Source organism: Condylostylus longicornis, unplaced genomic scaffold (assembly GCF_029603195.1).
Source record: "Condylostylus longicornis isolate FDR11 unplaced genomic scaffold, ASM2960319v2 ptg000013l, whole genome shotgun sequence".
NCBI lineage: Eukaryota > Metazoa > Arthropoda > Insecta > Diptera > Dolichopodidae > Condylostylus > Condylostylus longicornis.
The window spans coordinates 11029095-11045006 of NW_026577982.1; the positions used below are offsets into that span (position 1 = coordinate 11029095).

Consider the following 15912-nt stretch of genomic DNA (forward strand, 5'->3'; position numbering starts at 1 on the left):
AGCCTTAAAAATAACATGAAATTTAAAATAAATTTTAAAATAATTAAAAAAAAAAGCAATAATTACAGAAAAAACCCCTTTTAGACTTTATTTTGTGTCATTACCAAGCTCAAGGTTAAATTTTTTTCGATTTAAACGAAAACAATTTCAAAAATCTGTTCAAAAAAAAAAAAGTTAAACTAATTAAACCACCTGAAATTGATAACATTAAAATTAAAATACCACAAATCTGATTTGAAAACAGAAAAAAAAATAATAATAAAATAAAAATTATAAAACTTTTTAACGTTAATGTAATAAAAATTTAAGGATTTTTTAATGAACAAGGATATTAATATTTTTCTTATTTTTCATTGTTAACATTTTTATACCCGTACGAACGTATGTTCGAAGGGTATACTAAATTTGCCTTACCGTTTGTAACGCTAAGAAATAACGGTCCTAGATATAGACTCAAATGTATGTTTTTGATCAGCGTTGAATTCTGAGTTGATTTAGCTTTGACTGTCCGTCCGTCCGTCTGTCCTAGCGATAACTCAAAAACTAATTGAGCTAAGTTCACAAATTTTCACAAATAATTTATTGTAGTAAGTGCCAGAACCCTATTTAAATTGGACATGATCGGGGTACCGATTCGGGTAGCTGCCATACAACTTCAAAATTTATTTGGCTATATCTCAGAAACTATAAAAGTTGTGGTTTTGAAATTTTACACAGGCGAATATATTTTGGCGAAATTTTTATATATCACAGGCGAAATTTTTTGGCTCTTTCTAGTAGCTGCCATACAACTTCAATAGAAGTTTGGCACACACAGTATTTGGAAAAACACATAGCACTGAAATTTTGCATAAATTAATATGGTAATACGGCAACTTAAAGTCATAGTCTGTCCCATAGACAGTTATGGCATCTTTATTCGCACATGGGATAACAAATTCGTACGGGTATCACAGAGTTGACAAGGTCAACTCTACTTTTTCTCGTTATACCTATTTCTTGTATTTATACTACATGTACTGTACAAGTACCTAGATACCAAAAAGAAAAAATTTCCAAAATCAAAAGAATATTAGAGTAGGCATTTATACAAGATTGAAATTCAAAAATTTTGCTAATCATAAAATTTAATTACCAAAAAATTTTATCATAAATAAAAAAAAAAAACAAAAATTCCCTTCTTGATTTTAACTTACAACTATTCTTCTGCTTTCTTCTTATACACATTAAAAATTCAAGAATAAATGGTAATAAAGTTAAGAAAATTTTACTTATATCCTTGTATATCCTTAATTTGTATCCCTATATATTTTAAAATATAGAAATTTTATTTTATGATTTTAAGGGTAAAAATTTTTAAAGGGTGAAATTACTTACAAATATAGTGTTATGTATATGCTTAGTAGAGAAGCAAAAGTTTAAAAGGCAATAAAATATAATCATCTGAGAGAGTTTTCTTTAACTGTTTTGAAATTTATTTCGTTATAATTCGCTAATGGCGAATAATAAAAACAAGCAAGCATAAAAAAATGAAAGGATATTTTTATTACTTTGTAAATATTATCAATTATATAAATAGTATGTTGGTCTATAGAATTATGCGTCTTTATATCTATGTTTACAATTCAAATATTATTCTTGTTTATTAATAATTTGTCTGAAGGGTATAAGGAGATTTCAGAATAAGTTAACAGAAAATTTAATGAAAAATAAAAATATTGTAAAAAAATTTGTAATAAAAAAATATTCTAATCTCAATGGGATGGTAAAATTCATGCAAATTAAAAATGTTGTAAAGAAGTTTCATCTGTAAAAAAAAAAATTTAAAAAGCAATCAATAATTTAAAAATTTTATTTTAATAAATCGAAAACACATAATTTTTTTCAGTGTAAACTTTAATATTGTGATTGAATAAATGCATTTCTTATACTAAGACGGCTAATGTGTTTAGTTTTTCTTAAACTTCACTATTTTATTTAAGAAATTTCACAAATATTCTCACATCTTTATTTTATTGCTTGCTCTATATGATCTAAATGGGTAAATGTAGTGCAAAACTCTAAAATTCTCAAAGCAAAACTCATTTAAGCTGAAATTTTAAGCAAATTCAGATAGAGTTACGGAGGTGTAGAAATCTAACACTGAAATTTTTCAATTATTTCGAGTTACACTATATCGATTGGGTTAAAGTCAATTTTTGATATGGGATGCAGATTTTCAATATTTCTGAATTCGTATTTTTAAATGTGATATACAAGTCTGGCGTCACTATAACTCCGGTTTAGAGAAATTATTCAATTTTTTTACGAATTTTAGAAACAAGAACCAAAATATGATAAATTTATTTTTAGAACTCCGGATCGCGATTTACACTTTTTATCTAAATTATACGAAAATCTATTTTTTTCGTAGAATTTCGTAAAAATTTTAAATATTTAGAAAAAAAGAAAGAAAGTAACTCGACAGTTATAAACATTAAATATGAAATTCAACAGGCTATGATAAAAAATCAAGCATATTGTAATAGGTTTAACTCGAAAGCATTATTAAAAACTGCTCACTCTCTATAAGCCTTCATAATTTTGCCACTATACGTAAACATCAATAAATTTCAGCTGAATTCATAAATCTTCAACGAAATTCTTAAACTAATAAAATAATTATGACAACCTCCCAAAAAAGGGTGAGGTGCTCAACATGACATCATAATAAACACCGTAATTTCAGAAATTTGTCCATCCAATTTACAACCCAATTAGGCTTTGCCTTAATACATCTGGGTACCATACCACTTTTTATGTAATAGCCCTATCTCCCTTTACAATAGGAGAAAAATATTATATTTAATAACACTGTACTTAAATTTTAAAGTACTTAAAAGTTTATAAGACACCTTGAACATTTTTACATTAAAATTAATTTCGTTTAATTATTCAAAAGAATGATACAAAAATATCGATTATTGCAGACACATGTGAAAACATGAGATCACAAGAAAATCCGAATTTATAATTGAATAATTTAAATAAATTTCCTACAATCTGACGCGGCATTTTCTGTTCTTTTTTTTTTGTTTGTTTGTTTCCATTGTTTTTGTCATAGCAATGTTGTCATTTTATGGCTTTTTAGGCATACGAATTTGAACAAGGCACACAAGAAAAAAAAAAAACAGGAGGTACCATAATGTGCCTTCTCTTTTAATGCTGATCTCAAAATGACGGAAAGAAAAAATAAAGACATAAAATTTTACTCTAAATACAAAGATTTTGTTTGTCTCCTATTTCTCTATATGTATGTATATATAGAAATCCAAATTATAAAAAAGGATATGCCTAATATCCAACTTAAATTCCCCAATTTTTTCTTTTCTTTTTAGAAATTCTTTCATAATTTTTATGACAACTAAACTTCAAAAACATTTCCTTTTTTTTTTTGCTGGTTTTATTTTTGTTATACCCTCCTTTTCTCATTACATTTTTTTAAAGCAATTCCTTTCATGTATCATCATCATCATTATTTTTTTAGGCGCTCTTTAAAGCATCCCCATTTTAAATGTTCATTTTAAGTTTTTTTTCCCATATAAATTGAAATTTTCAATTCCAAACTGACTGATGTGTTTTTCTCCTCCTTCTTCCCTGACTGCTCTCATTTTAAAAATTTCGTAAATTTTTCTTTTTGGTTGCTGGTAAAATTTTTTTACAGTCTTGTCTAAATGTTATGCTTTCTTTTTTGTTTTTCTTCTTTTTTAGTTTAAACAGAACAAAACCAGTATGATTTTTATTGCTATTTATTGTCATTTTATCCTTTGTTTTTCTCATTTTTTTTTCCTCCATTATGAGAATGACACACAACTGAGACGAAAATGAGAATGGGTGATTAAATTCTACACTTTTCTCACTCCCATTTTTCTTATTATGGTAGAGTCTAATGTGTTCATGTGTATAGGTTTGAGCTATAATAACACCATAACTCAACACAATTTTTTTATTTCCTTTGATGTCCTCAGGGGAATTTTATTCGTTCCATGTTTAAAAAAAAATGATGGCGTATTTACTGTCATTTTTACCACCAACGGGATTTCTTTTCATTTAATTGGTTTTTTTTATTCTATAGAACGTGTATTAAAATTTTAATTTTGTATTTATAACAGATAAAATATTAAAGATTATTTAAGATTATTTAAACAAAATGAGATCGCTTTTTAAGTAAGTATCTTAAAAATGGTTAAAAAATTTGTTGGCTTCCATATGGGCCTTACATAATTTGTCGAATAATATTTTTGAATAAGGAAGGCAATTAATGTTGCGTGCGAATGCGAGTAAATTATTAAGTACAAATGAATAAGTAATCGGTTTTAATTAAGATTCTGACGGAAGAAAAGAAAATGTCGACGAAATTTTTGGAAAACTGGATTTTATCCGTCACATATCTGATATAATTTTGATTTGATTTCAGGTTTCTATAAAAGCTAGAGAAAATTATTCAATGTATCAGAATGTGACAAAAGTTTTTAAATCAAGGTTCACGTGTGCCTCTTGCACAAATAAATAATTAAAGATAAAACGCGCAGAGTTTTAGAAACTCGAACAATCACACAAAGATCTCAATAGTACCTTCATCTTAGACAGCTCAATAATATTAATCAATCTTTTCATGAGCGTCATCACAATATTTTTACCTTGTACGTTTGTTGCTGAAGGTAATTTTTCAGTTCAACATTTTTATTTACTCATTCGTACTCTTTAGTCATTATTTTCGTGATATTTTTGTGGTAAAGTGCAAAACTCTTTTCTCTTTGTTCTTATTTCTCGTTTTTTTTTTGTTTTGCTTAAATGAGAACGTTCAGAATGAATGTTTATGTTAAGTTAGCACGAAAAGTATAATTTTCTTCTACCAATTTTGGATAATGTAGAGGAGAAAATGAATTTGAGTTAACTATTAGTTTTTTTTATTATTGGAGCAACGTTAATAGGTCTTAATATCTTTTGATTCCAAACAACCAACCTTTAAAGAATGTTATTGTTATAACATTACACAATGGCGTAATATTATTACAATATTTTTTTTGGAACATTTTCACAATAATTCTACAATTTTCTTAGGTAGCTCCTATTATCCAATCCAATCTAAAAGAATCCAATTCTTATATATTTAATAAAATTTTTATTGCCATATTGAAGCAATGGAATTGCAATTGGAAACGAATGCTCGAATTATTTTTACACTGTAAGAATTTGGGTTTCAATGATTAAGGTCGTTTTATTGAAACTGCACTTGTAATACATTTTAAACAGATTATGATAACAAATATTGTACAATGTTGAATACGAATAAAATTAGTGAACCCCATATACTATTATAAGAATATATGTACATGAATAAGCTATGGTACAATTAGTAGATGGTAATCCCAATACCGCATTTCGGACGTCGTTAATATGTACTTTTAAGATATTTAAACAGAAAATAGAGTTTTTTCCCAAAATTATTTCAAATGACTATTTTTTCATAATTTTGCACATTTGACTAATAATTATAATTTTTGTAATTTTCGTTCTTAAAAGGCCCCATAATTTGTAAATAAAAATAACTTTAAAATATAACATGAAATTATTCTTTGAGAGAAAGATTTAAATCTGTTACAGAAAAACAAATTTTGTTGCCAATTAAATATTATTAATTTTCATCATAACAAACCATATAGGCAGTAATTTCCTCGTACACCAACAAAATTAGAATATTTTGTTGTATAATTAAGCATTTGAAAACATTCTTTTAAAAAATTATAATTAAAATAATTGTTTACAAGCTTTGAAAAATTTGCCTTCAATTTACAAAATCTTTATTTTTTATTTTCGCGCTGAATTTAAGATTTCAAAAGAATTTTTCTCATAGTGTCAGAGTTGAACAACTACATCATTAGTTTCTAGAGTATAGCACACAAATTTATTGTAATCTTTTGTATAAAATGTTTTCTTCCTTTCGGTTTATCGTGAAATAAAGTGCCGCGAAGTAGAGAACAAGATTCCATGAAATGAAAGTTTTTTAACCGCTAGAAAGGAAATAGCAATACAAAATGGATAATCAAAAGCATACCGTACATTTTAAAACTGGTCAATTACATTTTTGAATATCATTGAAAGATAATAAGACATTTCTGGTGCCTTTTATATCTTACTGGCATAATAGCTTATATGTAAGTTAAATTTCTGTTATTTGTAAAATCTTATATTGTATTTACAAAACTTGGTTGCAGAAACCTGTTTCAATGTTTTCACTTAAACTGTTTGTACACAATGTATACACATATTATGCTCTTAAATTGTAAAAACCTTGACAAATCAGATTGGATGGTTGGGTGGCTGACACCATCTTTATACTTTAAAAATTTATACGTTTATATAGTAATACCGACGACAATGTTATCTTTTATAAAGAACATCCGAAAAAGAAAAAAAATAAAAAATACAAAATGAAAAAGCAAAGAACAAAAAACAGAATGTGATAGGAAATGTGAGAAGCAAAACAAAGAAAAAAAAGAAAAATAAAAGTCAAATTTCGAATGTGCACAAAAAAAAAGCCTGTTGAAACCATTTTATTTCCATTTTCATGCATTCCTTTAGGTTTTCGGAATAATTTTTAAAAAATATTTCACATATAAGTAAAAAAGTATTTAGAATATTTAGAATATACTCGTGTTTGAGTGTCACGGCACACGTAGCATATAGACAATGATTTGCAAATGTACATGCAAATAAAAAAGAGAAAGTAAAAAAAATACAATTTTCAATAATACAAAAAGAAAAAAATTTACAAAAGTTAAAAATCTCTATATACGATATTCAATATTTTAATGGTTTACGATAAAAAAAAATTCAGTTATAAAACACACATGTAAGTTTTCCATAGTTACTTTTTAATCTTTTTTTACTTCTTCTTCTATTTATTATCGCCTCTCTTTAATAGAAGTCTTAAATTTCTTGAATTCTTCAAAACCTAGTTTTTTTTTGGAAGATAATCCTTGCATACGTAGATACGTGAAAAAAAAGTATTGAAGACTCTGTGTATTATATAGGCGCACACAAGCACACCCACTTAGTATTATAAATCCAACATACATTCTTCTCTACACGTATTTAAAGAAATTTCCGGCACACACACACACGCCTTTAAACAAAATCAATGTAAAATGATGAAATATTTATAAAATTTGCATATTTTATATTAAAAACAAATGTAATCAATAAATTCTTGCGGAGACATAACATTTTTTTTTTTTGGGAAAATGTGTAAAAAAATTTTGATTGAATTTTTTCTAGACTCAACAGGAACAAAAAGGAAGAAATCACAGGAACTTTAAGTAAAAATGGAAAAAGAAAAAAAAAATCAAAACGAATAGAAAAGGATGTTTAAGGATCCGAAAACATGCGTTTTTTTTTTTTTACATTATTAAAATATTTTACGATTTTATGATGGATTTTAAATGTTCTGTTACGGTATGTCATATTTTTATAGGTGTACATGTGTCAGGATACGATGAAATTTTGATTGATATTCACCGATGCTCATACATATAGAGAGTACTTGGTGTTTTATGATGAAGATATTTTGAGATCACTTAGTTTATTTTGATATTTAAAAGGGTAACAGCACATAATACTAAATTTGATACCCGATAGGGATCTATCTAGCCATAACACTGCCATAACACTGCTCTGAATTTGATATTTAAATTTGTATTTCGAGTTCTGATAGCCTGTTTCGCGCACTGTCAGCTTATCAGTAGGAAACAAAGTGATTAGGTTACGAATGCAGGACAATCGTTTATTAATAATTTATAGTACTCATAAATGAAATTATATAGAAAGTTTTTTCATAAATTCTTAACTTGAAAATGCAAAAAGATAAAAATGTGAATTTTCAAAGGAAATTTGCTTGAAATTCCAGGAATATTTTCCATCAAATTGATCAAAAATTCCCAAGAAATTGTGTTTAATAACATTTAATAACTTGTATAAAATGATGCTTATTATATCCTCGATTGACACAAAAAATTCCAACCCTCATATTAGGAACAAAGTTATTTCAAACAAATCCTGATGTGGTTGTTAATTCTTTTCACATTCTAAAGAGCTGATTCTAATGTTAAAAGAAATATAAAATTTGGCTTGCTTACTCGATTCTCTTATGTTTTAAGCACCCTGTATATTTATATTACTTGAACATTTAGTTAACAAATTAGGATATGTTTACAACCCATTAAAATAATTGATTTCCCATGATATTTTTCCAATTTTTTTTTAAGAAATGAGCAATTCTGTTACATAACTACAAAAGAATTATTTTTTAATTTTGTGAAAAAAAATTATCTCTATGTTGTCATATATGTAGGTATGACAACATATTATATATTTTATATGGGCATATAGAGAATATAAATTTAGTTTCTTAAAATGGCATTCTATATAGTGTTTACATGTGTTCATTGGTCCAATACATAAAGCAGAATAACATTAATAAAATATAAAAATATTTTCAGTCTTGTAATAATATATAAAGTGCGATATAGTCTTTTCTAGATATTAAAAGGATACCAAACTAAAAAGCAAAATCCAATAACTTTAAATAAAAATATTTTTCTTTAAGAATTTAAAGGAATTAATTCCATTTTTACCTTTCTTTTAGTTTTTTGTAGTATAAAATTTCATAGTATTATAAAAATATTTTGCAAAAATATCAGCTTTAAACTTACACGTGCAATATGCAGTTATATGTAGGATAAATTAATGGTCGATACCTTATTCTTATAAAATAAGAATTAAATTTTACAAAAGAAAGAAACAAAAGTAAATACTTAACATGAAATGTTGAAATGAACTCTTTGGGCTTCGTGTTTTATACACTACCTTACATTGTTCAAATTCTAGCGTTAAATTGCTCAAATGAGCCTTTCTTTTTTGCCTACAATTGAGACACAATATCCAGCGAGCACACTTGCCAATAACATAAATTCTGAACGACCCACTGTGACCAATTCCACTCCCAAGAGAATTAAGCGGCCATAAATATTTCGTTGGAGGGAGAAAGAGCCGGACAGTTAATATAATATTGTCGATTCTGATCCGATCCGCTCAATGGTTTAGGGCGCGGAACAAATGAATCCCAATTAAATAAAATTAAAATATTTATGTAAACTTGTAAAATAACTTTTCATTACCTTTCGGGAAAGCTTTCTTATTTATGTCTAAGTCATATTTCAACGCCTCATATTAAGGTTACCTTGATGTCCCTAGCCACGAAGGCGTTTAATATATCAACGTATTCCCTTGGTAATAATACGCTCCCAAGTACATAATGCAAATGATGTATGCTTCAGCCTCGAATATTGAGGATCAGTACCCGAGAGCCTATGTGATTTTTACGTTCTCGTTGTACACCATTTCTGCTGAAGATGATAAAATGAGGTGATTCTTAAGGTCTCCAAGCTTTGGATTCATTTATCGCATGAATCTTGATTCTCCATTTATTGTCGTCTTTTAAGGAAGCACATGAAGCGGAATCATCTTAAAAATAATTCAAAATTAAAATTTAATATATGTACACAATTTTACTTGAAATTTTGGAAACGAAATGGATATTTCTAATTTCCTAACATTAAACTAAAATTATTTCTACCCGGCAATCTTAAAAAAAAGGTTTAAAAATATTCTCATGTCGTCTTATTATTTAAATATTTAATACGGCACGTGGTATTTTAAATGTACTCAACTGTAAATATTTTCAATAACTGAACATAATGTAAGTAGATGAGATTTAAAATTTCACATATGTATATATTTTGGGTTCAATTAATTTTGTACTCTTTCAAATTCATATTTAATTAAGTGGGCCATTTTTTTTTCTGGCATATGTTTTACATAATGTATAAAAAAAAGTATTAACTAAAAAGGCATATTAAATGATATTAAATTGTGTATTTCGAGTATTAAATACACTACAGAGATATTATAATATCCTTTTTGTCCTTAATTTTTTTTCCTCTTGAACTTTAATATTTAAATTTCCTTTCTTTTTTTAAATCACAAAATATTTAAATTGAAAATATTCCTATAGGAGTGATTTTTCTTTGGAATATTTTATTTGATTATGACATAATTTCGAAAAAAAAAGAAATTTTTAAATTTTCAAAAATTCTATATGTATCTTGTTCCATAATTACAATATTGTTTTATAAATGAGTTGAACCACAATACCATACGAAGTTTACATATGGCAAAACTAAATAAAAAGCCATAATAAAAACAAATAGAGCAATAAATATGCTATAGATCAATTTTTCTTATGCGGTCAATTAATTTGCTTTTAACTACATTCACTTCTATTTATTACGTCTAAGCACCTGGTAAATTCGAATATTTTGTGCGGGTCGATTTCTCGCCATTCTTTTGCTGCGACGACATACTCACCTACAGACTCCATTTTTTTGTGGAATCGAAGTCTCCTCCATTTCCTTACATAACCTGCAGGTCTCTTCTGCCGTGGCCCCCATGATTCGTACAAAAAATTTTTTTAGAAAAACATCGTAAGTCTCACATTGTTCTTCAAGGAAAAAAAAACCAATGAAGTTATGAACACTTTAATTGCATATTTGTAGGATGCCAACAATGTCAATAACAAAAATCAAAGAAATGTCGAGAATTGTCGATAACAAAGAAGATAAATTTATTTTCAGTATTTATTATAAAACATTGTAAAATTATTATAGATGCAGTCAAATTACAATAATAACCTCTACAAAAAACATTATTATAATCGTATAACATATCATAATAACAATCCGAAATAATAGTTAAATTTACTACAATTAGTATAATGATAATACTTTAGAATACTAAAATTAGTAATAAATATTTATAGTCAAAGCACATCCTCACTCCTTCCCTCTGAATATTCCCTAAAAACAAAAAAATTATAAAGGAAATAAAAATTTTAACATTGATTCACCAGCAGAAAATTCTAGTTTAATGTGAAATGATTCAGGACACATATTATATTAATTATTACCCTATATGTTTCATTATAAATGTTAGACTAGAATAACAATTCATCATATTAAGCAGCTCCCTCTCAGAGGTCAAAAAAATTTCAAAAATATTAAATATTATAAAATATATGAAATATAAAATTTAAAATAAAATTCATAATAATTTATTAAAAATAGCTATGTGCAATTTAAAATGCACTTCTATAAATAAATTCAAAATTTTAACAATAAAATTTTTTTATTACTGTGAACAATATGGTGCACAAACATTTAAAATAGAACAGAAATAAATTCACAATAATGCACTTATTCCAAATTATTTTTATTATAGAAAACATAAATGAATTTTAATTAGATTTTTAATGGGTTTCAATTCTTAGAAAACAGCACCAATAAATGGATAAAATTATCTTGAAAGTCCTTTATAATTTATTTTTTTCTATTTTTTCTCTTTTCTTTATTAAAATGTTGCATTTTTCTATATTTAAACAAAAAAAAAAACAAAAACAAGGATTGTTTCAATGTTTTACAAGGTTTACCAATTGATGACACATTTGGTGTTGAAGCATTTGTATATGAAGTACCAAAACCAGCCATTTTACTTGGAATTAATAATGATCCAGATATTAAATTTCCAAAAATTATTGTTAAAACACCATTATCAAAACGAATTCCTGATAATAATATTATTATTGAAAAATCAAATACAACAACAACAATTGTAGAAGCAGATATTCATAATAATTTTAATGATGATAACAGTATTGGAAATGTTGATGGTGGTGGTATTGGTAGTAGTGTTATTGATGGTGGTGATGTTATTATTATAGATGGTTATGATAGTAATAAAATTGAAAAAGGATAATAATAATTAAATATTTCCGATATTTTTTAATAATATATGAGAATATTTTATATAACAATATGTTGAGAGCAAGCAATATGTTATTTAGCAATAATAATTATGTCGAAAAAAAATAAAAAATTTAAATTAAATTAAAATATTTATGTAAATTTAAATGGCGAAAAAAAAAATACAAATAATTTTTTTTGAAATTTAGTTAAAGGAAAATAATTTTTGAAAATATTTTTTGTGTCACGAAAGTTTTTACTTTCATGTAAATAAGTAATTTTTTACTTTTCATTGAATTTCCATGACACTATCCATAATCCGATTAAAATTTTGTAGTATAACAGTAATTAAATATTAAAATTTAGAGGCTTTTTAGAAAATTGTGGATTAGAATATTAAGTACGTATTTATGTACGAATATAAAATAGGATACACTAAAAGCAGGATCCTGGGAAAATGATTCTCAAATATTAAATATTTGAGAAAAATATAAAATTTTTTTTTATTAGTTCATTAGCTTATAAGATGAATATAAAATGGCAGAATACAAACCTGCTGTACCTTACGTATTTAAAGCAAGTGTCGTGTCCAATTTCAATACCTAATTTAAAATTCCCCCAACACAATAATAAACTGAAATGCTAATTTTTCACTTGAATAATGTTCTCCGTCAGCTAACTACTTGGAAATTAAATAATCAGTGTCCCTCATTTCGGCAGCTGTTAGTTCCAATGCATGTAAATACAAGCCGAACAAACTCATAAGTAATGTACGACACCCATACGGTAGAACAAAATTCTCACTCCAATTGACTTACACTGGCTAAAGCATGTTAAAAATTTTAATACTGCATTCAACAAGACAAATAACATATTTCCCTTGCCCTTTTGAAGTTCAAAATATTTTTCTCCAATTCTCTCCAATTGCACTTAAAGTTGCTTAAAATATTTTTAAAACTGAGAGTGTACAAAAAATTTTAAACCTTCTTTTCTGTTATCAAGGATATTTCCACATGTTGAATAGTGTAAAATAGCGCATTGCTCACAATATATAATTCAGTTTGTAGCAGCGAGATCACGGCCACAAATTTCTATTCCCCTATTTGCAATTTTGTTTTCCTTCTCTCCTTTATCAATATTATACGTCAATGGAAACGTGAGTGTGTTATGAAAATGAGAGAATAACCTAAATCAAAACCCATAATTTAAAGTGTATTTAAGGCAGCTCCTTTTCAATTACAACAGAGAAGACAAATTCTCATTGATAAATGAAAAACTCTCGCTTGTTGAATTTCATTTGAATAAAATTTCTCCGATTTTAAATAAAAATTGATTGCTTTCTCTTACCGGAACAAGTAAAATCCAAAAAAAAAAAAATTTAACAATTCACTTCTAATGACAAGGAAGAGTGCGAAAATTGTTGAAAAAAATTAAAGAAGAAAGAAAATATAACCTGAGAGGTTTTTCTTTTTTCAGTTACCAAAATTTATTACCACCCATTTTAACCCTAAATATTATTACATTTCAAGTGAAATTCATAAAGAGAACGAAAATAAAAAATATGCATATAAAATAAATTGTGTTGACAAATTTTTTCGACATTTTTTTTTTATTTTAAATTTTTTATAAAAATAAAAGAAATTTTTTTCCACTCTCCACCCAAACAAAAAAAAAATATCATTGCGTAACAAAGAGAAATCAAAAATAAATCAAAACAAAAATTATAATTTCCAAAGGATTCATAAATCATTTCACCAGGTTATCCTTTTTATATTTTATTTATTTATGAACCTTTAACATTCTGTTCAATTCAAAAGTATTCGACAAAGGTAAACAATACTGAAAAAGAAGGTGGAAAATTTTTTTCGAATTTCAATATAAAGTGCTATAAATAGAGCCTTTTCCAATTTAATAAAAATTTGGAAAAGAAGGAAAAAAAACATTTCATATTCTTAAAACTTTTAAAATAAAAAAATTTTTATTTGGGCGTACACAGAAATTGGGTTCCTAAAATTTCGTTGAAGAACTGATAAAAAGACATCCTGCGGGAAATTTCTGATATTTTCCTTTTAAGAAAACAAAAATTATTGGAAAATTATTAAAAATTATTGCGTACATTATCAAATAACCGGTTCGTCATGTTATTTAATAATAAAATATTAAGAAATCTCGTAAAGCTCATGCAATTTTCATGTCAATTCATCGATTTTAAGGAGTTCAATATAACTACATTCAAACTAAAATATTTCAAGCAAAAAAATCTAAGTCAAAAAATTTTAATTTGAACTAACAAGATAATTTTCGAAATATTCTAAAAATATTATTATACCTATATTTACAAATATATATGTAGGAACATATACGGCAATCAAAAGAAAGTAAACTTGATGAAATGGGACGAAGTTCAGTAAAAAGATCTGGTGAAAATTTATCAGTGAAATTATCACCAAAGTAAGTTTTGATTTTCTACTAATTAATTTATTTAATACTAAACCTAACATTAATATATTAATTATTTTTATTAATATTTTCTTTGGGCATTCTCAGAGAGAAACATTCACAAACATCACTACAAATTCTAGATGACGTTTCAAATAATTTTTACAGAAATATGATGCCATTACCAGAAATAAAAGCAGATCCAATTTTAAGACAACAACATGATATTGTTGCACAAACAAATTTGGGACCAATTATAGATGATCGTGAATCATTAGCATCACCAGATCGAGGTATTGGTAGTACTACATGTGATATGGGTTGTCAGACTAGGTAAATATTATATTTTACTTTGAAAATTTTTTCTTAACAAACATTTGAATTCACAATTTTCACATAATATTTTTACACAATTACATATACATTGTTTTTACTAAAGGATATTTTACTATATATATATATATACATACATGTGTTTTTTCTATATTATGTTTTCTTATACAAAAAAAAAAATATTTTTTTTAACTAACCTAAAACTAATAAGCTAGAATGATCTAACGTATTAAAATTACTTTAAAAATATAGCTTCTTACACTTTATACAAAATTCCAGAGAATCATTATTTTCTCCTCCATCAACAACAACTTTAGTTAGGCAAAAATCATTAGGATCATCACCATCACCAAATCAATCACAATCAGCTATTCGTTTTTCAACATTCGGTTATGATACAAATAACCCACCGATGGGTCAAAAATCAAAGACCCTTTCTAGACAAAGTACAATAAATAATAGAACATCAGCTGCTATAGAATTAGAAGAATTACAATATCATCATAGTACATTACCTCATAATATACATCAACATCATATAAAACAACATCAACAGCAACAGCAACAACAACAACAACAACCATATCCAATTGGTTTTTCAAAATTTCAACAATCACGATTAAGTGGTATGCAAGGTGGTGCTGATATGCAACAATTATCATCAAATAGAGGACAACCGGAAGTATGTCATCATCATCATCAACATAAACAACATTTACAACAACAACAACAATTACAAGCTGCACAACAACAACAACAACAGCAACAACAACAAATTGGATTAAAATTAGCTAGTGGTGGTGGTAATACCACAAATACTGGTAGTAGTGGCAGTAGTAGTAATAATAAACAACAACAGGGTAAATTAGATGAATCAAAAGTTTATATTGATATTAGAAAATCAGCACCAGATGTCATCATTATGACATCCCATTGACAATTAAGGAAATTTTTTAATAATAAAAATTTTTTCAATAATAATTTTTATTCTAAAAATTTTAAAATTTATAATAATTTTTTAATTATTTTAGAGGAAATTTTAATTCAAATTTTTATTAAATTTAAATTATTATCTAGTATTTAATTAGAGAATATATTATTGTAATTATTGTTATCTATATAATAATAATATTAATTAAAATTAATAATATAAATTATATTTTTTTATTTTTATTTATGAGTTTAGATTTTAAAATTTTAATTATGACTATAAGATTATTAAATGAAATAAATCTAATTTATT

At 25.9% G+C, this 15912-nt stretch overlaps 1 protein-coding gene across 4 annotated transcripts in view; it reads left to right on the forward strand.

Moving 5' to 3' along the window:
* LOC129605511 (bromodomain-containing protein DDB_G0280777) overlaps nucleotides 1-15694 on the forward strand; it is an 82193-nt gene extending 66499 nt beyond the window's left edge. The window contains exons 10-12 of one of the 4 annotated variants that reach the window (XM_055515310.1): nucleotides 14251-14348; nucleotides 14445-14669; nucleotides 14922-15694. In XM_055515310.1, coding sequence (XP_055371285.1) covers nucleotides 14251-14348; nucleotides 14445-14669; nucleotides 14922-15606 — 1008 coding nt within the window. In that variant the 3' untranslated portion in view covers nucleotides 15607-15694. Of the gene's footprint in view, nucleotides 1-11556; nucleotides 12039-14250; nucleotides 14349-14444; nucleotides 14670-14921 lie in introns of those variants that run through there. The other 3 variants (XM_055515311.1, XM_055515312.1, XM_055515313.1) reach the window with 3 other exon arrangements.
* Nucleotides 15695-15912: the final 218 nt, after the last annotated feature.